Below are 25,337 nucleotides of genomic sequence, written 5' to 3'. Positions count from 1 at the left end.
TATATATATATATATATATGAAACTTTCAAGCTTCATCTAATATATATATTTCTCTGTCTAACATGAACCTGTCTTGTTTTTCAGGCATTTGATAGGATTCATCATCTTCCTCACTCTCACCTTATGCACAATGCATGCCTTTGCTCCATTAACCTTCAGTCAGAGCTCATCAGATAAAGTCATGATCTTGAATACTACTTCTGCCACAGTAATCAGAGCTCTAGTTCCAGCCAACCAAACCAACATCATTAATCTCCTGGTATATATTTATATTCTCTCTTTAATTTTGATGAATTTGTTACAAAATTAATGCTAATTATAATATGCACTTAATAAGATTCTCTTTATATCAATGCAGAGTATTATGAAAGATGATGATGTGCTTGAGAGTATGATTACACGTTGGCCATTCTATGCATACTTGTTTGGAGCCATGTTTTGCTTGTTAACAAGCAGTGTGTGCCACCTTCTATCATGCCACTCAGAGCACTGTGCATACACCATGCTCAGACTAGATTACACTGGAATCTCAACCTTAATTGTCACCTCTTTCTACCCTCTAGTTTACTATACCTTCATGTGTGACCCCTTTGTTCGAAACCTCTACATTGGTTTCATTACCATCTTTGGTGTTGCGAGTATTTTGGCTTCGCTTGTGCCGGTGTTTCAGACGCCAGAGTTTAGGTCTGTACGTGCATTGCTCTTCTTTTGCATGGGTGTATCAGGAATTGTGCCTATCATACACAAGCTGTTGGTTTTCAGCGAGGAACCGGTGGCAGTGATGACGGCAGTGTATGAGCTTGCGATGGGTGGTTTCTATGGGCTTGGGGTTGTTGTTTATGCAACGAGGGTTCCGGAGAGGTGGATGCCAGGGAAGTTTGATCTTGTGGGACATAGCCATCAGCTCTTCCATGTTCTTGTTATCGCCGGAGCTTACACACACTATCTTGCAAGTGTGATGTACTTGAATTGGAGAGAAATGGACCGGTGTTATTAGATTTAGCAAATAATCACTTGGAAATGTGTATAATTCTTTGATTCATTCAAAATGTAAAGCTTCAATTTGTTCTGTATATTAGTTCTACTTGTTAAATACAAAGTTTGGTTTATTGAAAAGCTAACAAAAATATTCTGAGTCTCTCCATTGGAGGTAAACAAGGGTGGCAAGATAATGTGTGTATGCACCTGTAATTACCATCAGATGACGAATCTCCAGGGCTCAAGGGGTGATTCTAAGGGAGATTTGGATCCATATTCAAGGGAATTGAAGATTGTAGTTGTCAAGCTCATCTTGGTGGCGTGCATGGAAGCTTTATTAGGGTTTCTCTGGCGATTCTTGTACGGAACGATTAAGAAGGGGGTTTCCATATTTTTTATATTTCTTTTCGTGTCTTATATCTTATATGCTTGCTCTCCATTAATGGAGGGCTAATTTGTTAGATGTTTGGGCATAGTTGAACTCTAGAGTTTACTTTTTGACATTGGTTGTTACATATTCATAATTTAATTGTTTCCCTATTATAATTCATTCTATTTAAATCTAATCGCGTGTTTGAATGCTTGATTTTTAACGAGGTGAAAGCCCTAACTATCATACTTGGTGTGCTTTGTGACGAGTAAAAATACCCACTTAGCATAGACATGCCGTGATTAAAAGGAATTGTTAGTAAGTCTGGGTATAGGGTATTTTGAAGACTCTGTCTTCCTTAATTCTCCCGATTGAGTTAATGATTATCTACGTGCTCTTTGCAATCATGTGGAGTAGATTTTAGAATAAATCACATCTCTACTTTGTATTCAGATTAGCGATAATCTCTTTTCACAAAGGAGATTATTTATTTAAGAGATATCATTACCTCACAGTGAGGTTTCATAAAGTGTTAATGTGATTATGTGGATGTCTGAATCAACTCTACACTGATTAAGTTACTCTTCACCCTCGAAAGGGGGGTTTAGTATAATTCTGGAAACCTCTCCGTTCAAATAAGATTGCATACTTAGAAATCTTTGTCTTGTACTTCATAACACTAGAAGAAGACTATGCCCGGAAATCATTTCTTCCCCTAATTTCTCTCTGGCTTTATTTTCGTATTTCTTGTTTTTACTCTCTATTGTTCACACACACATCATTCGATCGATTAGGCTAATTTTCAGAATTAGGGCTATTACTAGTATTCTCTTTCTTTCTTCTGGACCGACACTTTGCTTTACACACACTATTATTACGTGATCGACACGTATTCTTCGTTCTTATCAGTTGCCATTATACTCTCATTGGGCTAGAACATAACTAACTCCTTCATTCCACCACTCACATTATTTCCCTCTGCCACACTCATAGGTTTAACATAACCCACGAGCCTGGAATTCATTCTTCTTTTCCTTCTGCTCCTTTGTCCACCTGGCCACTATTAAGTCCCTCTATTAGTTAATATGGCATCTTTAAAACTTGCCAATTCACTGGATGTGCTCCGTCGCACGTGCTTTGCTGGAGAATCAAATGACTTTGGCGCTAATGCCTTATCCACCATCACAATAGCCAGATAATGTGTGCATGCATGCACCTGCAATTGCCATTAAATGAAACAATTGATGGCTATTCCCCACAAGATAAAACATCCTTGGCATCCATCTCTTAGGAATCCTTACAACATAGATAACCACTCCAATAATGTAGAAAACCTCCACCAACAACTCATACACAGTTGTTACCATTGCATTAGGATGTCGATCACTGAACATCATCACCTTGTGTATGATTGCCACTATCACTGACACTCCCATGCAAAATAACAAGGATGATCGGAACATTCGAGAGCTAGGGGTTCTGAAAACAGCCAGAAGGAAGACCATTGCCATTGCCATACTGAATGCTGTGATGAAACTTATGTATATGGTTTGAATGAATTGGTGACACATGAAGGAGTAGTAGCTAATGGGTAGAAGGAGGTGATGATGTGGACCCCACCCATGCATTAAAGTATGCTTAGGATGCTAAGCTATTGATTTGTCCTTAATCCCACTTTCTTTATCTCCATGCTTTGGGTGTTTAGCTGGGATGATGAATTCCCGAAGGAAATTCTGGCTCCATCACATCCTTGTCTTCCACTTGGCCAAGTCTTTAAATCCATGGTTCTCCTACTTCTCCATCTTCTCCATTGATGCTCTTCTTCTCCATTTGCTTTCTTCCCCACTCTTTTGCTTCTTTCCTCTCCTTGGTTACCATTGCTTCTCCACTAGGAGCTTCAAGGGTGAGGAACATTGCCGGAGCATAGTAGTGACAGTGATTAAGCCGGAGAGCAGCTCATCATTGCCAACTTATCAGTAAACCTAAAGGTAGTTACCGATGATTGTCCACCTTGATGGAAAGCATAACTCTCCATTCATGGCATTGTTGTATGAGAACTTGTTTGTTTTTATGATTATGTTTGCATGAAGAGTTGCACCATTTTTTATTGTTTATGTGGACTTATACTTGCTCAAAAAACCTACAGTTGTTTATGTTTTTCATTCTTTAGAAACCCAAGCTTTGCGGAGTTTTTGAACCATGATTGGTGTTAAAGTAAACCTGCAAGAAACCATGTTTCTTTTACTATTTTTTTATTTTTTATGGTTTCACATGAAAATACATACATATATATATAGATTATGTGTTCATGTGTATGTTCATGGTAAGTTCTACATCATTGTGCATGCCTTACAATTGAATTTACTTTTATATACTTGTAAAGCTGGCACCCATTTGAACTTCTTCATATAAGGATCTAAGGTGTTATATATATATATATATATATATATATATATATATATATATATATATATATATACATATATATATATATATTGCATAATTATATATGTATTCTCTTTTTTAGCTCAAAGTTGGTATATACTTAAAGACAAATCCAAACCAAGGACTCTTGATGAATTCAGAATCTTCCTTTGTTCTTCAAGCTTATTGCGACTCAGATGGGGCAGCTTATACACAAACTAGACAATCAGTAAGTGGCTTTTATATAATGTTGGGACATTCTCCAATCTCTTGGAAATCAAAGAAGCAAGGGACAGTTTCACTTTCTTTAGCTAAAGCCGAATACAGATATATGCGAAGGGTGTGTTCAGAGATAGCTTGGCTAACTACATTACTTGATGAGCTTACTGTACCTTCAGTAATTCCAGTGCCTTTGAAATGTGATAGTCAAGCGGCTATTCATATTGCTCAAAATCCTGTTTTCCATGAGAGAACCAAACACATTAAAGATTGCCATTTTGTCAGGGAGCAATTGCAAGCAGGGCAAATCACATTGCAACATGTACCTACACAGCTTCAACTTGCAGACATCTTCACTAAGGCTTTGTCTGGTCCTCAAAATCACCTATTACTTTCCATGTTGGGGGTTACTTAGTTCCTCTCCACCGTCCAACTTGAGGGGGGTGTTGGAGATATGCTAAAGTTTTAATGAATTAATTTTATTGGATAAGAGGAGAAGAGAAGATTAAGCATTGAATTCTTGATGAAGAAGAAGAAGAAGAAGAATTGAGGAACTTTTTCATTTGACCATTATAGTCTGTTACATCATTTGCCCACATGGCATACTCTATTACATTGTAATCCATCTGGCGTATTTGTTATGACAACTGTCAATTAGTTACAGCTAGTGCCAGCTCAGTATCTTCTTTCCTATATAACAGAGCCTTGAGCTCATTGTAAGATTGAAGAAAAACCTTGAATTCCTTTTTGAATGAAAACCAATGCCCCTTTCTTCTCCCAATTCCTTCTCTACTTGATCTCTTCCTTGTATCTTTGTGATTTCTCACTGTGATTGATCTGAAGAACCTTGTGGGAGGATTGCTGCTACTTGACTAGAGATTGTGAAGTAGAATCGGTGAAGAGTGAGCTCTATTTTCAAGGTTTTTCTACATGGTATCAGAGCTAGCGATCTTGTTAGTTTTCTTTTGTGAAGTTCTTGTGATCTAGCATTGTTCTTGATTGGATCTATTAGATCTGCTGGTTTTCTTGAGTTTTTATTTGAATCTTGTGATCTATTCTGGTTCTTGATCTTGTTAGCAAGTTTTTAATGGTTGATAGTTCTTCAATTAGGGGAAAAGGATCGAATGATCCTCAACATCCTTGTTACTTTCAACCCTTGGACAATCCAAGCATGATCTTGGTTTCTAAGCCCTTTAATGGGTTGGGTTTTGGCTCATGGAAAAGAGCTATGGAGATTGCTTTGACAGCCAAAAACAAACTAGGGTTTGTAAATGGTACTTTGAAGAAACTTGAATAAGATTCATCTGAATATCAAAACTGGGAGAGGTGTAATAGCATGGTTATTTCTTAGATTTTGAATGCTTTGTCTAGTGAGATTGTAGGCAGTATTGTGTATATGAATTCTGCTAGTGAAATATGGCTTGAACTGATAGAAAGATTTGGTAAACTCAATGGTCCTCAACTGTTTCAGATCCAGAAAGAATTGAGTCAAATCTCTCAGGGTTCAAGTAATATCATCACCTATTACACCAAGATCAAGGGTTTTTGGGATGAAATCCAAACTTTATGCAATTTACCACAATGTTCTTGTGGAGCTTCACAGGAATTACACAAGCTAGAAGAAGGTCAGAAACTGATGCAATTTCTTATGGGATTAAATGAGAGCTATACTGCTGTTAGAGGAACAATTCTGATGATGAAGCCATTGCCATCAGTTAGAAAGGCTTATACTTTACTGATACAAGAAGAGAATCAAAGGGAAATAGGTTCAGGCGGATAATTTACTTCAGATGTTGTATCTTTCAATACTGGTTTTTCTAGCAACCACAACACTCATTGTAATAAGAACAATACTCAAGGTTCAAATAAGGACAGAATAGAATATAGAAAATTGTTCTGTGACTGTTGCAGAAAAACAGGACATACAAAAGAAAGATGCTACAAGTTACATGGGTTTCAAAATCATCAAAAATTTAACAAGGACAAAAGGTTTACTACTTCTATTCAAGGAGGTATCTCAAACTGTATCCCAACTTCACATATTTTAGAAGGTACTCATTTAACAGAATTGACTACTCAGCTTAACAAACTGTTAATGATGTTGAATGATTCATCAAAGGCTGTAATACAAGGTGAAGTTACTGATAAGTCCAATGCTACTAGGAGTGCAAATTTAGCTTCCTCTTCTTCAGTTCCTATGGCAGGTACACCTTTTGATCTCCTCTTTAATACAAATTGTTCATACATGTTTAGCAATAGTAGCGAGTGTTTAAATTCCTCAAATTCATAGATTCTTGATAGTGGAGCCTCAGACCACATGTGTTATGATAAATCCTACTTTGAAAACTTGAAACCTTTGCCTAAACCTTTCCCAATTACTCTTCCTACAGGTCAAGAAATAACTGTTTCCTTTTCTAGTACTGTACTTTTAGCATATGACTTCTTGGTTTCATATGTTCTTTTTGTTCCCAGTTTCCATTATAACTTGCTTTCCGTTGGAAAATTGCTTGTACCTATTATTCACTCAAGGAGCACATTCAACACACAAACCAACTTTGAATTCTGATTCTGTTAGCAGTGAACAATGTTCACATTCTACTTGTTCTTTTTTTCCAAATATTTTTCATTCAGTCAATAATTGTACATCTTTCATTCTGTGGCATAATAGAATTGGCCATCTCCCTTTTAACAAAATGAAATAGCTTGAATTTCTGAATTCTAGTGGCTTATTTGAATCCTATATCATTTGCAACATTTGTCCACAATCAAGACAACACAGCTTGCCATTTCCTAATAGCCATATACATTCTTCCTCAATGTTTCAGTTAATACACATTGATATTTGGGGACCATATCAAGCTGAAACTCATGAAAGATATAGATATTTTCTTACTATTGTGGATGATTTTAGCAGAGCCACGTGGACATACTTACTGACAACTAAAAAGGATGCTTCTGTTAGTCTGAAAATTTTCATTCAAATGATTGAGACACAATTTAAAATTAGATTAAAACAATTTAGGTCAGATAATGCACTAGAGCTAGGTGGAAGTTTAGAACTAAGGGCATTCTTTGTTGAAAGAGGCATTGTCCATCAAACCTCTTGTGTTCATACTCCTCAACAAAATGGAGTAGTTAAAAGGAAACATAAACACTTATTAAAGACTTCTCGGGCTCTTCTATTTCAGTCTCAAGATTCTCTTAAATATTGGGGGGATTGTGTTCTAACAGTAATATATTTGATAAATAGGTTTCCCTCTAGAATCTTAAACAATAAAACACCCTTTGAAATTCTCTTTAATTCTCCTCCAAATTACTCTCATCTTAAACCTTTCGGTTGTCTTTGAAATGCAACAAATGTAAATAAATTCAAAGATAAGTTTCATCCTAGAGCTAAACCTTGTGTTTTCTTGGCTACCATTTTGATAAAAAGGGATATAAAGTCTTGTTTCTTGATTCCTTTGAAATTACAATTACCCGAGATGTTATCTTTCATGAAAACATTTTTCCTTTCTATTCGTTCCCACAAGATACCCTATTTTCAAATCTTTTACCAAATTCTGTTCAAGTGAATTCTTTTATGGCTACAGACTATGGTTCTTCTACTCTTCATAGAAATACTATTTTTACAACACCTTTGGAGTCTATACAAAATTCATGTTCTTTGTATCCAATTCCTACCCCTTCTTCTTCTTCTGATCATCCTGTCACAAGGAGATCTTCTAGAACACACAATGCTCCAAGTTACTTGAGTGATTATATTTATAATAGTGCCAGAACCAACAATACACAATGTTCTTTTGCATGTCCTGAAAACTGTATTCACACTATTACAAACACTTGTTTGCCAAACAAACATATCTGTTTCTCTACTTTACAGCATCAAAACCAAAAAATGCTTACTCTAATGTCCACATTGCATGAACCACAAACTTATAAGGAGGCATTTGGTAATCCTGCATGGGACAAGGCTATGCAAAATGAATTTGAGGCTTTGGAAGAAAATCATACATGGGAATTAGTTCCTCTTCCCAAAGGAAAGAAACCAATAAGTTCCAAGCAGGTTTACAAAATAAAGTATAATGCTGCTAGAGAAGTTGAAAGATACACAAAAAAAAAGGGAATTGACTACACAAAAACCTTTTTCCCTGTGGTGAAAATAATTACAATTAGAAGCTTAATTGTTGTGACAGTGAAGAAGCAATGGAAATTGCTGCAGCTAGATGTTAATAATGCGTTCCTCCATGGAGACCTACATGAAGATATTTACTTGAAAATTCCTCCTAGTCTAACAGTACAAGATGATAAGCTTGTGTGAAAACTTAAGAAATCATTGTATGGGCTCAAACAAGCTTCAAGACAATGGTACTCTAAGATGTTAGAAGCATTGAGAACAAGAAGCTATCAAAATTCTAGAAATGATTATTCACTCTTTTACAAAAGGACAGTTTCTGGAAAAACCTTTTTGGCCATATACATAGATGATATTTTAATGACAGGAGATGATGAATCAGAGATGGGTAGTTTGAAGATTTTTCTTGATCAACAATTTAAAATCAAAGATCTAGGAAAGCTACACTATTTACTAGGAATAGAAGACATTCAAGAGGGGCAAAATCTTATTTTAACTCAAAGGAAGTTTACATTAGACTTCTTGACTGAATTCAACTGTAGTAATCTTGCTGGAGCATCTAGTCCATTGAATCCTAGCTTAAAATTGACTGTCAATATGGATGAACCTCTTGAAGATGCTAGTCTTTATAGAAGACTAATTGGGAAACTCAATTATCTTACAAACACTGGACCAGATTTGACTTTTGCATTACAACATTTAAGCTAATTTATGTCAGCTCCTCATTCATGCTCCTCATTCATCACACATGGAAGCAACAATTCATGTATGAAATACTTAAAGACAAATCCAAACAAGGGACTCTTGATGAATTTAGAATCTTCCTTTGTTCTTCAAGCTTATTGCGACTCGGATTGGGCAGCTTGTACACAAATGAGACAATCAGTAAGTGGCTTCTATATAATGTTGGGACATTCTCCAATCTCTTGGAAATTAAAGAAGCAAAGGGCAATTTCACTTTTATCAGCTAAAGCCGAATACAGATCTATGCAAAGGGTGTGTTCAGAGTTAGCTTGGCTAACTAGATTACTTGATGAGCTTACTGTACCTTTAGTAATTCCAGTGCCTTTGAAATGTGATAGTCAAGCGGCTATTCATATTGCTCAAAATCATGTTTTCCATGAGAGAACCAAACACATTGAACTTGATTGCCATTTTGTCAGGGAACAATTGCAAGCAGGGCAAATCACATTGTAACATACCTACACAGCTTCAACTTGCAGACATCTTCCCTAAGGCTATGTCTGGTCCTCAACATCACCTATTACTTTCCAAGTTGGGGGTTATTTAGTTCCTTTCCACCGTCCAACTTGAGAGAGAGAGAGAGAGAGAGAGAGAGAGAGAGAGAGAGAGAGAGAGAGGGGGGGTGTTGGAGATATGCTAAAGCTTTAATGAATTAATTTTATTGGATAAGAGGAGAAGAGAAGATTAAAGCATTGAAGGCTTGAAGAAGAAGAAGAAGAACTGAGGAACTTTTTCATGTGACCATTATAGTCTGTTACATCATTTGCCCACATGGCATACTCTATTACACTGTAATCCAGTTGCCGTGTTTGTTACAACAACTGTCAATTAGTTACAACTAGTGGCAGCTCAGTATCTTCTTTCCTATATAACAGAGCCTTGAGCTCATTGTAAGATTGAAGAAAAACCTTGAATTCCTTTTTGAATAACAACCATTGCTCCTTTCTTCTCTCAATTCCTTCTCTTCTTGATCTCTTCCTTGTATCTTTGTGATTTCTCACTGTGATTGATCTGAAGAACCTTGTGGGATGATTGCTGCTGCTGGAATGGAGATTGTTAAGCAAAATTAGTGAAGAATGAGCTCTGTTTTCAAGGTTTTTCTACAAATTTATATATAATAAAAGTTCCAATTTTGTTTATACTTATTTTGAATTTAAAAAAAAAAAGTTGAGAAAAAGGTGATGAGGATTGGGTGTCGTGAGTAGAGAAGACTTGGCTGATGCTGAACTTTCAACTGATGGGATTTATATATACAGATTTTCTTCAAATACCATTTTTCATAATTTTAAAAAAATTTGGTTGAAAATATATACATGTTCAAGTATTTGTAATTTTGGTCTTATTGTCTTCCATGATGGAAATATAGTTTGTTTATCTGTATACATTTTTTAAGTTTTAATTTAATTGATATGTTCATGAATGAGTTAAAATGATGTATTTTTTTATTTTTAAGAAAAACTAATTATTCTTCCAAGTTTTGAAAAAGAGCATGGAGATTTTCTTGCAAAGAATTTTTGAATTCCAACCAATTATATATCCAATCAACTATTTTTTTATTTTTAGCCACATGAGCTCACCCAACCCCCAAGCAAGCTCCTAGTGGCCAGGTGAGCTCGTCACAACTTGTAATGGTGGAGACAAGCTTGCTCGACCATAAGCAAGTTCACCCTTAAGCTTGCCTCCACCCCGAGATGAGTCATGCATGAGCTTGATTAACATTTTTTTCTGTTTTTTTGTTTTAATTTAATTTAAATTTTTTTTTTTTTTAAGGAAAACGTCTCTTAACTCTCAATAGGCAGAGGGAGAGTTTATTGGAAAGAAAAGTTCACTAACTAGTTATAGAATAAAGAAAATTTGGTCATTGATTATATATCTTTAATTTTTCTTGATTGAAATGTTCTTTTTAAAAGTTGGGGGATTAATTGGTCCTTTAAAAAAAACCAAGGGTTTCAAGTGATTTTATTAACATATTTGTGTTATTAAAAAATAAAAATAAAAATAAAAATATTTATATAATTAAAGATTAAAACAAAGTCCTATATTTAATTTAAAATAAAATTAAAATAATTTATATTTTCTGAAATAAAAATCTAAAAAATAATTAATTATAGTTTAGCAATCAATTATAAATTATTATTATTTTTTAACAATGAGAGTAGTGATAAGAAACTACTATTTTAAAAAAATTAAAAGACTCAAAAAGCTAAAGTGAAATTTCAAATTTTCTTCTACATTTATCTCTTCTGTTTTTTTATTCTTCCTTTCTTTCTTCCTTTCTTTTTTTTCTTCCCCTTTTAAATGTATTATATATCTCTTTATTTTAGTACATAACACAACACATGATTTAGCCACTTCCATTAAATAATCCTTCTAACTAGCTCTACCTAAAACCTCACTCATATGAGACAGATGCATATTTCATGCTTGACTTGACCTTCATGAACTCAAACAAAAAGCTTTATATATATATATATATATATATATACATACTTCGTTGACATTCATAACCATTCAGACACAGTATATATGGTTCTCTTGACCAGATCCTCTTAACAGTCAGCCACTGAGCACATTTACTCTAAATTCAACACGACTTCATAATATCTATATATATATATACATATAGTCAAATAACAAGTAGATCAGCAGCTATTTGATGACCAAGTCCTACTACTATCTTGTCTTGAAAGGAACAAACGCTGAGGGACCAGTTCAGCTACAAGCAACCTCCAGGAAATCAAAGAACATTTTCTAGTCTACAAATAAGAACTGAAACCATTCCCACTTCCATACTAAACTTCAGTAATCAATATTCCTTCAAGCTTTGAGAAGAGAAAAAGAGAAATTTCTTGATCATCCACAATGGGAATAAAGACATGCTCTTTTCAGTGCAAAGAATCTGCAAAGTGTGAGCTTATGGGATTTGATTCTCTCCCAACTTTCCTCAAAGACAATGAGTTCATCTTGAACTACTACCGTTCTGAATGGCCATGGAAGCAAACCATTCTCAGCATCTTCTCAATTCACAATGAAACCCTCAACATCTGGACGTAAGCAACATTATTCTACACATACATACATATATATATATATATATATGAAACTTTCAAGCTTCATCTAATATAAATTTCTCTGTCTAACATGAACCTGTTTTGTTTTTCAGGCATTTGATAGGATTCATCATCTTCCTCACTCTCACCTTATGCACAATGCATGCCTTTGCTCCATTAACCTTCAGTCAGAGCTCATCAGATAAAGTTATGATCTTGAATACTACTTCTGCCACAGTATTCAGAGCTCAAGTTCCAGCCTACCAAACCAACATCATTAATCTCCTGGTATATATTTATATTCTCTCTTTAATTTTGATGAATTTGTTACAAAATTAATGCTAATTATAATATGCACTTAATAAGATTCTCTTTATATCAATGCAGAGTATTATGAAAGATGATGATGTGCTTGAGAGTATGATTACACGTTGGCCATTCTATGCATACTTGTTTGGAGCCATGTTTTGCTTGTTAACAAGCAGTGTGTGCCACCTTCTATCATGCCACTCAGAGCACTGTGCAAACACCATGCTCAGACTAGACTACACTGGAATCTCAACCTTAATTGTCACCTCTTTCTACCCTCTAGTTTACTATACCTTCATGTGTGACCCCTTTGTTTGAAACCTCTACATTGGCTTCATTACCATCTTTGGTGTTGCGGCTATTTTGGCTTCGCTTGTGCCGGTGTTTCAAACGCCAGAGTTTAGGTCTGTACTGTTGGCAGTGATTGAAGCCCATGTCAAAGATGTATCTGCAGTAGCATGGTTGTCCTATTAAGAAGTGGTATGTTAGTATAGCTAGTATGGCAGTATGAGAGTGGGCAGCATGTTTGTGTTTTTTTGAAGTTTGTAAAAGCAGATATTATGTATGTTTGAATGCTGTTTGTCTAGTAGTGCATTTAGTGCACTTAATTATTGTACTGAATATGTGTGATGTAACGGCACTAAGTATGAAAAAAATAAAATGAGGATGAAGAGACGGAGAGGAGGTCTCGGTTTTATCAATCAAGAAATTTTTTTTTCTAACACTGGTATCAGAGACTGAGAGGTTTTTTTTTCGCTTCGGTTCTTCCATCAAAAATCACACACACAAAAATATAATATATATACCATGGCCACCAGCTCAAATCCTGGATGTATTATTCAGCTTGGAGTTCCAGTGTTTGATGGTGAAGGATATGAACACTGGTGTATAAAAATGAAGACGTATTTCAGATCTCAAGATCTGTGGGATCTTGTAGAAAAAGGCTTTGTTGAGAGTGATGCAAAGGATGAGGAAGAAGCTAAGATGAAAGAGAGCAAAAGGAAGGATGCAAAGGATGAGGAAGAAGCTAAGGCGAAGGAGAACAAGAAGAGGGATGCAAAGGCTTTGTACATCCTTCAACAAGCTGTACATCCAGCTTTATTTTCCAGAATATCTTCTGCAAATACAGCTAATGAGGCTTGGGAAAGATTGAAAACACAATTCTTAGGAAGCCCTAAGATCATGGCAGTGAAAATTCAGTCACTGAGGCAAGTTTTTGAGAACCTGCATAGGAAGGAAAATGAAAGTGTACAATTCTATATTTCAAGGGTGAATGATCTTGCAAATCAGATGAGAGGATTAGGAGACACTATGCCTGAACAGCTAGCTGTTGGAAAGATTTTGAGAAGTTTGGGGCCTAAATACAATCATTTGGTTGCAGCTATAGGTGAAGCCAAAGATCTCACTAAATTAACCATGGATGAGTTAAGTGGTTCTCTCCAAGCACATGAGTCTTTGATGATTAGTCAGGATGATAAAACTGAAAGTAAGCTCTTGCAGTGAAGATTGAGAGTTCTTCAGTGAAGCAGGAAACCAAGACTTCAAACAGAGAGGAATCTTCATCATTCAGAGGCAGAGGTAGAGCAGTTTGGAGAGGAAGAAGTTATAACAGAGGCATAGGTAGATATTCAGGTCAGAGATCAACTTTAATGGATCACACTGGCCAAAGACAAGCTCACGGAGATCACAGGTTTTCTAAAAGCCATATTCAGTGTCATAATTGCAAGAAATTTGGACATGTTAAAGCTGACTGTTGGTTCAAGGATAGAAGTGCTAATGTGGTGGAAGAGCAAGGAACTTCAAACCTTTTCATGGCTAAGCTTGAAGCACAAAATGAAGCAACTTCAGTTTGGCTAGTGGATAGTGGATGTTCAAATCACATGACAGGCCAAAAGACTCAGTTTAAAGACTTAGATGAAACACAGAAACATTCTGTAAAACTTGGAGATAACAAAGAGTTAAAAGTTGAAGATAAGGGTACAATTTCTCTCAAGACCACACAGGGTGAAGTTAAATTATTACACAATGTTCAATTTGTTCCAAGTCTTGCACACAATTTGCTTAGTGTGGGCCAACTGTTAAATTCTGGTTATACTGTCATTTTTGATGATTCAGCCTACACAATTGTTGATAAGAAGACAGGGAAACAGATGATTTCTATTCACAAAACTACAGACAATATGTTTCCTTTTGATGTATCAGATATACAAAATTTTAGTTTCACAGTGAAGAGTCATGAAAACACAAAGCTCTGGCATCAAAGATACGACCATCTGAACATTGGGAGTTTGAAGCCCATGTCAAAGATGTATCTGCAGTAGCATGGTTGTCCTATTAAGAAGTGGTATGTTAGTATAGCTAGTATGGCAGTATGAGAGTGGCCAGCATGTTTGTGTTTTTTTGAAGTTTGTAAAAGCAGATATTATGTTTGAATGTTGTTTGTCTAGTAGTGCATTTAGTGCACTTAATTATTGTACTGAATATGTGTGATGTAACAGCACTAAGTATGAAAAAAATAAAATGAGGATGAAGAGACGGAGAGGAGGTCTCGGTTTTATCAATCAAGAAATTTTTTTTTCTAACATGTACGTGCATTGCTCTTCTTTTGCATGGGTGTATCAGGAATTGTGCCTATCATACACAAGCTGTTGGTTTTCAGCGAGGAACCGGTGGCAGTGATGACGGCAGTGTATGAGCTTGCGATGGGTGGTTTCTATGGGCTTGGGGTTGTTGTTTATGCGACGAGGGTTCCGGAGAGGTGGATGCCAGGGAAGTTTGATCTTGTGGGACATAGCCATCAGCTCTTCCATGTTCTTGTTATTGCCGGAGCTTACACACACTATCTTGCAAGTGTGATGTACTTGAATTGGAGAGAAATGGACCAGTGTTATTAAATTTAGCAAATAAATACTTGACAATGTGTATAATTCTTTGATTCATTCAAAATGTAAAGCTTCAATTTGTTCTGTATATTAGTTCTACTTGTTAAATACAAAGTTTGGTTTATTGGAAAGCTAACAAGAATATTCTGAGTCTCTCCATTGGAGGTAAACAAGGGTGGCAAGATAATGTGTGTATGCACCTGCAATTACCATCAGATGAAACAATTGATGGCTATTCCCCACAAGATCAAACATACCTGGCATCCATCTCTCAGGAATTCTAACAACATAGATAATCACTCCAACAATGTAGAACACCCCCATCAACAACTCATACACAGTTGTTACCATTGCATTAGGATGTTGATCACTGAACATCATCACCTTGTGTATGATTGGCACTATCCCTGACACTCCCATGCAGAAGAACAAGGATGATCGAAACGGCCGAAAGCCGGGGGTTTGGAAAACAGGCAGAAGGGAGACCATTGCCATTGCCACACCAAATGCCGTGATGAAACTTATGTATGTGGTTCGAATGAATTGGTGACATATGAAGGAGTAGTAGACTAATGGGTAGAAGGAGGTGACGATGAGAACGGCAATACCGGTGTAGTCGAGGCGAAGCATGATATAGGAACATGATTGAGAGTGGCAGAACATGAGATGACATACACTGCTTGTAAACAAACATAACATAGCTCCACAAAGAAATGCATACAAGGGCCAACGTGTGACCGTTTCTTTTGTTGATGATTTGGTAAAACCCTAATTCATCGACATGCAACATGTATATAATTTTAAAGTTGAAAATTAGTAACTAATTAAACATGAGAAAAAATACATACTAATTATATATACCAAATGGTTTGATGGGAGATGATCATGCCATAGGTTGAAGCTTGGTTCTTCGGTGATTATCGTCATTGTGCAAAACATCAGAGAAAGGAAGATGAAGAACCCTACCAAGTGGCTGATTACAAGAAGAACCATTCAGTGATTTTGCATTTCATGGTGAACTTTGAGGATGAGATATTAGGATATATGCGCCTCTATTATAATAAGTTTATATATATTTGTGTATATACATCTATACTTCACAACCGAAAAAAAACATATACTTCACAAAACACCAACTTCAATTAGAAGTTCACCATAATTCTTGGCATATAATCATTAATTGAGTTGTATCCAAGCTAATATGATTCGTTAATTTAGATAGAAATGATCATTAAATAGCTTGAACTATAGTCAACATGTTTTTAAAAAATTTAAGCTTTTTTTTTTTTTTTACAAATAATCATTCCATTTTTTAATGTAGCTTTTAATCCACTTCTAACTGTTTTTGAGTTCATTAATTGAATTCTTTTTATCATACTTACAAATCTATTAATGTAAATCTATTTTTGATTATCAATAGAATATATTCACTTTTAAATTTTAATTCTAATATAATAGACTCTTGTTGTGTCATTTTCCTCTTGTGCTAATGCATTTGTCATGCCTGATCGAATACCTAATAATATAAGGACTTGGGTAATATATTACAGTAACATGACGTAAATAATATTAATACATACATGCATGAATACTTACGTCCAGATGTTGAGCGTCTCATTGTGAATGGAGAAGATGCTGAAAATGGTCTGCTTTAGTGGCCATTCACAACGGTAGTAGTTCAAGATGAACTCATTGTCCTTCAGATAAGAAGGCAAAGAGTAATAATCTATCAGCTTGCACTTAACTAATTCATTGCATGAACTTTTAATCTTCTCATCTTTAGTACTGATAGCCATCTATAATTAGCTGCAGCAGAGTTTGGATAATTTGGGTTCAGTGGATGCTTAAACTTATATATATATGTGTAGCAATACATAGCATGAGACAAGGTTTTATCCAAGTAATGAACGCCATCTTTTGGGAATTCCAAGAAGAGGATTTGGAGGGGACTGTTATGTTTAGGGTTTGTTCCAAGAAGCATTTTTGTTATTGAGAATGATGAAGAAATTGAGGGAAAGAGAATTTTTGAATAATGGACAACTGTTTAGTCTTCTAATGACATAATATTATAACTGAAATTTTTTGGCTTCTTAAATGAAATTCAAGGTTTGATTTAATTGGTTATAAGATCTTTTACTTGCATTGGTTATATCCAACATTAAAAAAAAAAGGGTTAAATTATTAATTTGGTGGTATGATCCAAGACTAATTCTTTGTCCTCCGCCATAATTAAGGTGATGTGATATTACACATGTAAGTTGATAGGGAAATTAACGTAACAGAACACTTCCAAGTCAACGAGAAATTAATTAAGTTTAATAGATTATCAACAAAGCTTAAACAAAATATAACATAAACCAAAAAACTTCTTTTCCAATTGATTTAAATCATGGATACAATAAGATGAAAGTCAAAACTTTGAACTTGATCAAAATGGTTGTTAATTAATTAGAGAGAGGCATAACAAAGCAGCCATCCATTTCTCTCCAATTCATGTACATCAAACTTGCAAGAAAATGTGTATATGCCCCAGCAATAACAAGAACATGAAATATTTGATGGCTATGGCCTACAATGTCAAACTTCCCCGGCATCCATCTCTCCGGCACTCTTACCGCATAAACAACAACTCCAAGCCCATAGAAACTACCCATCACAAGCTCGTACACTGCCGTCATCACCGCCACGGGCTCCTTCCCAAAAACCATCAGCTTGTGTATGATAGGCACAAGCCCTGATACACCCATGCAGAAGAAGAGTAATGCACGTACAGACCTAAACTCCGGTGTCTGAAACACCGGCACAAGCGAAGCCAAAACAGCGGCAACACCGAAGACAGTAATGAAGCCAATATAGAGGTTTCTGAAAAAAGGGTCACACATGAAGGTGTAGTAAACAAGAGGGTAGAAAGAAGTAACAATTAGGGTTGAGATTCCAGTGTAGTCTAGCCTTAGCATGGTGTATGCACAGTGCTCTGAGTGGCATGATAGAAGGTGGCATGCACTGCTTGTTAGCAAGCAAAACATAACTCCAAATAAGTATGCATAGAGTGGCCAACGTGTAGTTATACACTCTTGAATACCCTGCAATGCACAAAGGGAATTGATTAAACTCCTTTGATATCTATACTTGGGTAGAATTTGATTAACTTCGAATGTTTACCACTTGAAAAATGATGATAGTGCATGGAAGGAAGAACATGAACCCTAACAAATGCCTGAAAGAAAGAGTTGCACAAAGAGTGAGAGATGAAAAGAATGGGAATATGAACTAGAGTTCATGAGAAGTTTGATTAGTTCTTACGTACGTCCAGATGTTAAGGGTCTCATTGTGAATGGAAAAGAGACTAACTATGGTTTGTTTCCATGGCCATTCAGAACGGTAGGAACCAAGGATGAACTCATTGTCTTTAAGGTACTCTGGCAATGAATCAAACCCTACCAACTCATACTTAGCCTCATCTTTGCCTTCATGGATGAGAGTGGAAACCAGTGTGGTGCTCTTAAAAGTCATTGTTTGTAAGTCATGAGTGTTTTCAAGCTCTTTTGATGTACTTTTATAGAGAAAGAAAGCCTTGTGTCAATAAGTAGTTAAATGTAAACAGAGGAGATGAATAAGGAAGACCTTTTTAGGGTTTTAGATGGTGAAGTGGGCGTTGACAATGTGGAAAAATGAAAAGGAAAACATGGGAAGGGTCAAGAACATTGTTTGGACTTTTTGCATGGTAGGTTGAAGTCAGAGAGAGGTATTAATTAGGGTTGGTGTTCCATCTTGGACTCATGCATCTTAGCCGTTTATTTTGGATTTAAAGGTTTAGATGTTGCCACGTGTAGTGAATGGTCTTTTAGGGCGGGCCGGTGGTAGGTAATTTGGGCTGAACGATTGGTTGACCGTTGGAAGTCGGTGTGTTAGGATCCGAGTTCATATTAGTTATTTTTCGCACTTTCATACACCCATTAAATCTCAATTATTTTTGGTTGTGTGCCTTTGAAAACATTCAAGGGCTTGCCAATTATTAGATTAAGATTATTCATTAAGTAGATAATTTCATTAACTAGTTAAGTAGTAATGGGTTTGTAGGATTATTTTTGTTAAAATTCAAAAATTCCAATTTTAGAAAACGCAAAAAATAAATAAATAAATAAATAAATAGTACTCAAAAGTTTAATAATGAATAATACAGTATTTGAGTTGAATGGTTCAATTATTTTGTTGAATAGATAAATTATTATATTATTATTTTGAGAATTTCTTTCAAACAAAGATTTCCTAGAAACTTCACAGTATTGGTTTTTTTTATATTTTTTTTCAAACAAAATGTAACAACCTTTGAATATCTCTTAATTAATTATTTTAAATTATTTTATATTAATTTTGAAATATATAGTTTTGATTAGCAAAATACACTCCAAACAATTAATATCTTTTCATCTTAAAAAAATCGATAAATCATTTTTTTTTTAAATAAAAAAGATCAGCTGAGACACAATGGGTAATACATAAAAGACTAATTAACGACAAAACAAAAAAATAGGTTGATTCTTTATACATTTTAAGTTATTCACAAGTTTTATGTTATTTATTTTATCTTACTGATATTAGTTTTTAAAACATAAGATGTTTTTTTTTTATTTCTTAATTCAAAGGTTAATCCAAAGTTTGAATCAGCCATTTGTCTCTATTTATTAAAAACACAAAATTTTATATAAAACAAAAATCAGTTCAGGTAAATGATTTTTCTGGATGAAGTGATAAAAGATAAATGTGACTTAGGCATTTCTTTTGGAGCTTTACATTTAAAGCTATGCTTCTCTTAATGAACAACTTGTACATTTTCATCTATATAAACAAAAGACCCCAAAAAAAATAAAAATAAAAATAAAAAATAAAAATGGAAACAAAAGCCAACCATCATTATAAAACAATTATCCCGCGGTTTGACTTTCTTATGAGGGCGGCAACAACAAACCATACACTCTCAGTCAATGCACAAATCTTTTGGACATTGACCGACAAATGGACGGCCAGAAACACTCAAATCGTTCAAATCATTGCCTCGAGATTAGCACCCTTCAATCTCTCTCCATCTAAGATATACCAATCCGGCGAGATAGTGTGTATAAGCTCCGGCGATCACAAGAACATGAAACAATTGATGACTATGGCCTGCAAGGTCAAACCTCCCTGGCATCCACCTCTCCGGCACCCTCGCCGCATAAACGATAACACCGAGAGCATAGAAAGCTCCCATAATCATCTCGTACCCTGCCGTCACCACCGCCTCCGGCCGGTCACCAAAAGCCATCAACTTATGCATGATAGGCACCAACCCAGACAATGCCATGCAAACAAAGAGCCCGGCACGCATTGATCGGTACTCCGGCGTCTCAAAGACCGGAAAAAGCGACACGATAATGGTGGCGATGCCGAAGACAGTGATAGCAGTGAGGTATACGTTACGTATAAATGGGTGACATGTAAAAGAATAGTAGACAAGTGGATAGAATGATGTGACGATGAGACCGGAGATTCCGGCGTAGTCTAGCCGGAGCATTAGGTAGCATGTGTGCTCGGAATGACAAGAGAGAAGATGGCAAGCACTGCTCATCAGCAAGCAAAACATAGCTCCACACATGTATGCATAGAACGGCCACCTTGTTGTCGGTTCAGATGTTTCTTGGTTCTTGATCATGGTTGTGGTTTGGTTGACATGCAATGAAGTTTGTGATACTTGAGAATCATTTGAGTGAATGATTTGTAAGTTGTTGTGAAGAATGACTTGATGAGTTAGAGAAGAGGTTGTGGTTGTGTTGATCATCGGAGAAGAGTTGATGACATAATTGGTGAGAACGAGGAAGATGAAGAAGCCAACGAGATGCCTGAAATCAAATACAAAAGCAAAATATATAAGTAACATGCATGTATAAAAGATGAGTAGTTTGACGGAGTTTATCGGAAGAGTTTGGTGAACTTACGTCCATATGTTCAGAGTTTCGTTGTGAATGGAGAAAACGCTAAGAATGGTTTGTTTTATCGGCCATTCGGAACGGTAATAGCTAAGGATGAACTCATTGTGCTTCAAGAAGGTAGGGAGGGAGGCATAGTCCACAAGATCATACTTGTTGGCTTCTTTGCTTGGTGATCTCCTCTTCTTTTTAATCTTTATTTCTTTACATGATGAAGAACAACATTTTTTATTATCTCTCTCTGTGATGAAGAAGGAGGTTTTTTCCATGGTGATCAATGAGTTGTTTGAATGGATGGAAAAGAAGATGGAGAACATAAGGTTGAATTGGGTTCTTATTTATAAGCACAAAGGAGAGGCTTTGCAAGGTGTTCACACAAAGAAAAGGTCTCAAGTTTGAATGGAGGACTTTGTAGTAGTGTGTTCTATAGTGAGAAGGTGGGAGGCACTGAACTAGTCTATGGTCAACTGTAGTGAGGCCAAATCAAGTTGCACTCTTAAAAATCAAAATCAATGCATGATTTGTTTGGTTTTGACTATATTTTTTCGGCAAGGCTATGAAATAGTCTTTAAAGTGAAGTGATTTTTTAGTGGTTAATCTTTGGTGTATTTGTTTGTCAAAGATGTGACTAATTAATCATATATATACAAAGTTTATTCCACAAATCCATAACACAAACTCATTTATTTTTTTATTTTTAATTTTTTATGTTCTGAGAAGGTGGATAAACCACATAAATTACTAAAAAAGTATGTAATACAATATAACAATATGTAAATAGAGCACAAAAAGAAATATAAAAGATGTTCATTAACTATGGAGGTAGAATATATAAAATAAAACAAAAAAACAAAGATCCATTAGAAATTGGAGTCTTTTGATAGTAAATAAAAAGATACCCGCTACCAGAATTTTTTGAAGAAATATGAATGATGTGACTAGTGAGAACTCTGATTTGACCTATGCTTCCTAAGATATACCCATTTCCTTCACAATTCACAAGACCCTAAAAAATTAAAACTGTATTCTATTGAGTTAATCAAACCCTCCACCTTTTTTTTTTTCTCTAGAACTACATACAACCACCATAAAGTGATTTTCAAGATGATCGTATTAGTTAAGAGCACTAGATAATTAAAAATTCACCCCTTGCAGCCAAGCCATATATTCCATATAAAAAAATTATTTTTCATATAGAATTCATGATAATTAGAAAATAGAACTGATATGAAAGTCATAAGAAGTTATATGAATTAATGGTTAAATAAAAAGAATTAAACATCAAAAAAACTGAAAAGAAAAAAATAGTAAATCAAGTCTTTGCCTAACAAGTTTGGTGGTGCCACTGAAATTTTAAATAGAGATATAGTCAAAAATATAGATTAAAAAAAACTTTTTCCGTAGTTTCTATTCCTTTTATTGCAATTAATAAAGTAAAAAAAAAAAAGATATATTTTCTATTTAAAATAGGGTGAAAATGATGTTGGTTAAGTTTATGGAAATAAAAAAAAAAGATTAAAGTACCTAAAAGGCTAAACCTTAGCCCCACGCATCATTCATGCGCTAATGCAAGACCGAAGATTTCTGTATCTAATAATGAACAAAAGATAAGTTTTTACATGATGAGGTTTTTGGAGTCAAGCCTCAATATAAATGTCCTAAAGTCGTTATTATTATTTGGAATATTATCAAATAATTGCTCAATGTCCAACGCCATAAATTTCTATGGTAAATGCCCATGTTTTCAAAGAAACAAGCCATATTCAAGTATTCTAGTCTAAAAGATTTCCAATATAGATTTGTGGAGCCAGTTGCCCTATTATTTCATCAAAAATAAAGTTTCTTATTTTTTGAATCTTGAATTTTGAATGAGAAATGTCAATGACGAAAATTATTAATTATATTTTCTTCCCACTAAATTATATGAAATTTTTGTATTTTATATAACCACTTATTTTGATAATAATATATATATAACAAAAAAAAGTTATAGTCAAAGTCATATATTATAAATTTGTTCGTTTTCATTCTTCATTATGAGGTAAGATTTTTGTAGCATATAGTCCAAATAATGAGATTTATATATATATATATATATATATATATATATATATATATATATATATATATATATATATATATATATATATATATATATATATAAATCTATATATATTTTATAGCACATTAATATTGATATTTATTTGTGCAATTACTGAGTTTTCTTTGACAAAGGTGCAATTAGAGAGTAGTTAGTCTATGGTGATATGGTGATATATACCTATTGCTTATTGTGATTTTTAAACATGTGAAAGAAAGAACACGGTAATAAAAAAAGCTCTCTCGTGTATTTTTAATCTAATTGTTAATTAATTCAAAGATAGCCTAAAATTGAATGAGAACAAGTTAACAAAACTATGCTCACACTATGAACCTTTGATGGATTCTTAGCAATTTTATAATGGCCTCATTGTTTGTATATCATTGACGGAGGACTACTTCAAGGTTTTTTTTTTAAAAATTTTATATATATATACACACACACACACGGTAGACAAGTAATGCCACACGTTAATTCTTAATTTTAAATCATATTTTAAAAAAGAATTGAACCTTTAATTTTTTTATATCAGTTAATCGCACTGTCGTCTATTGTAATGGTGGTCTATATATCAAATTTTTTATGAGCAAAAAACCCCATTTTTTAATTAAAAAATTTACAATAGGGATATAGAATGCAATTGATTAGACCTATTCACAAAATTATTTCTTTCAAAAGAAATTATTATTTGAGTTTTTAATATTTATATAGTTTGGCTTATTGTCAAGTGGCTTGAAGATAAATAAATAAATAAATGACATTGGAGAGCGGCCAATTAAAGGAAAAAAATCCTTAATAATAATCACAACTCTTTAAATAATTATTGTTAAGTCTGATGACGTAGGATTGACATTATATGACAAGCCAAGTGGTGATATGGCAAGAGAATGATGACGTGGCATGTGGTGACTCATCATAGGAAAAGATGACTAGGATGATGATGTGGCAAAAGATGTTATCATGACATTTAATGGAGATCAAGGTGGAGATTTGATTAAGATCTATATTGAAGATTTTATAGATATTTCACTCAATACAATCATGTGATGATAAACTATTTTTGGAAAGTACATCAAGACTATAGGATCTTTTCTAGAAAGGCAAGTTTTATTTTTGATGTGATTATCTATCCTTGGTAAGATCTGGGATGATTATTCATATCTTTGATAGAGCTCTTTTTTAGAAAGATCTATTTGAAGAGAGAGGAATATTCTATTATTGGCAAGAGTTCAAGATCATAAAGATTATGTGAAACTATTAGAAGACACAAGTTAAACTTGGTATGAAGCTATTTGAAGACACAAAGATTTAGTTTGGTGTGAAGCTATTTGAAGACACAAACTAAATAAAGTAAAGACATACCAAGGAGATTATCAAGACCATATTTAGCATTACTATATTGAAGGAAGATTCAAGAGCTATCTATGGGCGGAACTATTTATGGAGACTAGTCATATGAGGAGATTGATTGAAGATTGCATAAGATATGATTAGAGATTTGAAGATCCAAGCATGGATGATTAAAGATCATGCTTAAAGATATTGAAGGCTAAACTTGGATGAAGACAAGATCAAGTTTAGTAACAATATTTCCATGAGTCAAACGAAAATCATTTGGAAAACCAAACTTGGGCCAAGTTTGGAAAGTAAGATCGGGAGATCTTCGGTGGCTATCTTCGGTAGGATGGTCACGTGTGCCTTGGTGGGCACGTCCCTCAGGAGAGGGAGACTTCTGAAGTGATGTGAGGAAGGAAACAGCTGCAAGCAGGAGGAGCTCGGGTCGAGTTAACTGCTACGAGGCGGATTGAAGGAACCGGGAGGTTGAAGGTCGCAGATTCGGGTGCATCTGGCTAGAACTCAGTCATGTTCAGTAAGGTGGGCCATGTTGCAACTGGGTGTTGCAACATCTAACTTTAGAAGGTGTCCAAGTTAGGAAGCCGCGGAAAATTCTAAAAGAGGTAACTTTGTAGACGTCGGTGCGTCTATATAAGACATCCTGCTCGAAGATTTAGGATGGAGCCAACAAATAAGAGACTCTTCGGTGAGAGTTGAGTGTGTGGCAGTCGGGCAATCTTGAGAGGATATTCTTTGTATTAAAAGAGTGAGTGAGTGTTGTACTCCTTGTTCCTATACCTATTTTAGTGGATTGTTTTTCCGGGCC

General features: G+C 34.8%; 7 protein-coding genes across 8 annotated transcripts in view; 4 read left to right on the top strand and 3 right to left on the bottom strand.

Annotated features, from left to right (window-relative positions):
• Positions 1-998, top strand: part of LOC120274823 (heptahelical transmembrane protein 4-like) — a 28,339-nt gene extending 27,341 nt beyond the window's left edge. The window contains exons 2-3 of one of the 2 annotated variants that reach the window (XM_039281357.1): positions 86-260; positions 360-998. In XM_039281357.1, the coding sequence (XP_039137291.1) occupies positions 86-260; positions 360-998 (814 nt within the window). The remainder of the gene's footprint in view (positions 1-85; positions 261-359) is intronic. The other variant, XM_039281358.1, reaches the window with a different exon arrangement.
• A 10,681-nt stretch (positions 999-11,679) lies between these two features.
• Positions 11,680-12,914, top strand: LOC120274532 (heptahelical transmembrane protein 4-like). The gene is made up of 3 exons (XM_039281074.1): positions 11,680-11,918; positions 12,032-12,206; positions 12,306-12,914. The coding sequence occupies exons 1-3, from the start codon at positions 11,731-11,733 to the stop codon at positions 12,543-12,545; spliced, it is 603 nt and encodes a 200-aa protein (XP_039137008.1). The 5' UTR covers positions 11,680-11,730; the 3' UTR covers positions 12,546-12,914.
• A 120-nt stretch (positions 12,915-13,034) lies between these two features.
• Positions 13,035-13,730, top strand: LOC120274950. The gene has a single exon (XM_039281488.1). It carries the CDS (start codon positions 13,035-13,037, stop codon positions 13,728-13,730), a length of 696 nt encoding a protein of 231 aa, XP_039137422.1.
• Positions 13,731-14,836: 1,106 nt separating this feature from the next.
• On the top strand, positions 14,837-15,121 carry LOC120274948 (heptahelical transmembrane protein ADIPOR3-like). Its single transcript, XM_039281486.1, has one exon. The coding sequence runs from the start codon at positions 14,837-14,839 to the stop codon at positions 15,119-15,121; it is 285 nt and encodes a 94-aa protein (XP_039137420.1).
• Positions 15,122-15,236: 115 nt separating this feature from the next.
• On the bottom strand, positions 15,237-15,841 carry LOC120274533 (heptahelical transmembrane protein 4-like). The gene has a single exon (XM_039281075.1). It carries the CDS (start codon positions 15,806-15,808, stop codon positions 15,242-15,244), a length of 567 nt encoding a protein of 188 aa, XP_039137009.1. The 5' UTR covers positions 15,809-15,841; the 3' UTR covers positions 15,237-15,241.
• A 1,712-nt stretch (positions 15,842-17,553) lies between these two features.
• LOC120274947 (heptahelical transmembrane protein 4-like) lies at positions 17,554-18,569 on the bottom strand. Its single transcript, XM_039281485.1, has 3 exons — positions 18,417-18,569; positions 18,272-18,326; positions 17,554-18,192 (listed from the first exon to the last, which is right to left on the bottom strand). The coding sequence occupies exons 2-3, from the start codon at positions 18,308-18,310 to the stop codon at positions 17,554-17,556; spliced, it is 678 nt and encodes a 225-aa protein (XP_039137419.1). The 5' UTR covers positions 18,311-18,326; positions 18,417-18,569.
• Positions 18,570-19,948: 1,379 nt separating this feature from the next.
• LOC120274946 (heptahelical transmembrane protein 4-like) lies at positions 19,949-21,344 on the bottom strand. The gene is made up of 2 exons (XM_039281484.1): positions 21,085-21,344; positions 19,949-20,988 (listed from the first exon to the last, which is right to left on the bottom strand). The coding sequence occupies exons 1-2, from the start codon at positions 21,342-21,344 to the stop codon at positions 20,172-20,174; spliced, it is 1,077 nt and encodes a 358-aa protein (XP_039137418.1). The 3' UTR covers positions 19,949-20,171.
• Between the last annotated feature and the right edge of the window lie 3,993 nt (positions 21,345-25,337).

This window comes from Dioscorea cayenensis, chromosome 13 (genome assembly GCF_009730915.1).
Source record: "Dioscorea cayenensis subsp. rotundata cultivar TDr96_F1 chromosome 13, TDr96_F1_v2_PseudoChromosome.rev07_lg8_w22 25.fasta, whole genome shotgun sequence".
Taxonomy (NCBI): domain Eukaryota; kingdom Viridiplantae; phylum Streptophyta; class Magnoliopsida; order Dioscoreales; family Dioscoreaceae; genus Dioscorea; species Dioscorea cayenensis.
Note: the sequence above shows the minus strand (reverse complement) of the source record. Positions and strands in the feature narration are given on the sequence as shown.

What these genes read in the sequence shown, in the direction of transcription:
- LOC120274532 (XM_039281074.1), top strand. Translation starts at nt 11,731, where the DNA reads ATGGGAATAAAGACATGCTCTTTTCAGTGCAAAGAATCTGCAAAGTGT. An exon ending in GAAACCCTCAACATCTGGAC is followed by an intron (nt 11,919 to 12,031) that starts GTAAGCAACATT and finishes TTTGTTTTTCAG; the next exon opens with GCATTTGATAGGATTCATCA. An exon ending in CCAACATCATTAATCTCCTG is followed by an intron (nt 12,207 to 12,305) that starts GTATATATTTAT and finishes ATATCAATGCAG; the next exon opens with AGTATTATGAAAGATGATGA.
- LOC120274950 (XM_039281488.1), top strand. Translation starts at nt 13,035, where the DNA reads ATGGCCACCAGCTCAAATCCTGGATGTATTATTCAGCTTGGAGTTCCA.
- LOC120274948 (XM_039281486.1), top strand. Translation starts at nt 14,837, where the DNA reads ATGGGTGTATCAGGAATTGTGCCTATCATACACAAGCTGTTGGTTTTC.
- LOC120274533 (XM_039281075.1), bottom strand. Translation starts at nt 15,808, where the DNA reads ATGTTATGTTTGTTTACAAGCAGTGTATGTCATCTCATGTTCTGCCAC.
- LOC120274947 (XM_039281485.1), bottom strand. Translation starts at nt 18,310, where the DNA reads ATGTTCTTCCTTCCATGCACTATCATCATTTTTCAAGTG. An exon ending in CTATCATCATTTTTCAAGTG is followed by an intron (nt 18,193 to 18,271) that starts GTAAACATTCGA and finishes TGTGCATTGCAG; the next exon opens with GGTATTCAAGAGTGTATAAC.
- LOC120274946 (XM_039281484.1), bottom strand. Translation starts at nt 21,344, where the DNA reads ATGGAAAAAACCTCCTTCTTCATCACAGAGAGAGATAATAAAAAATGT. An exon ending in GAAACTCTGAACATATGGAC is followed by an intron (nt 20,989 to 21,084) that starts GTAAGTTCACCA and finishes ATTTGATTTCAG; the next exon opens with GCATCTCGTTGGCTTCTTCA.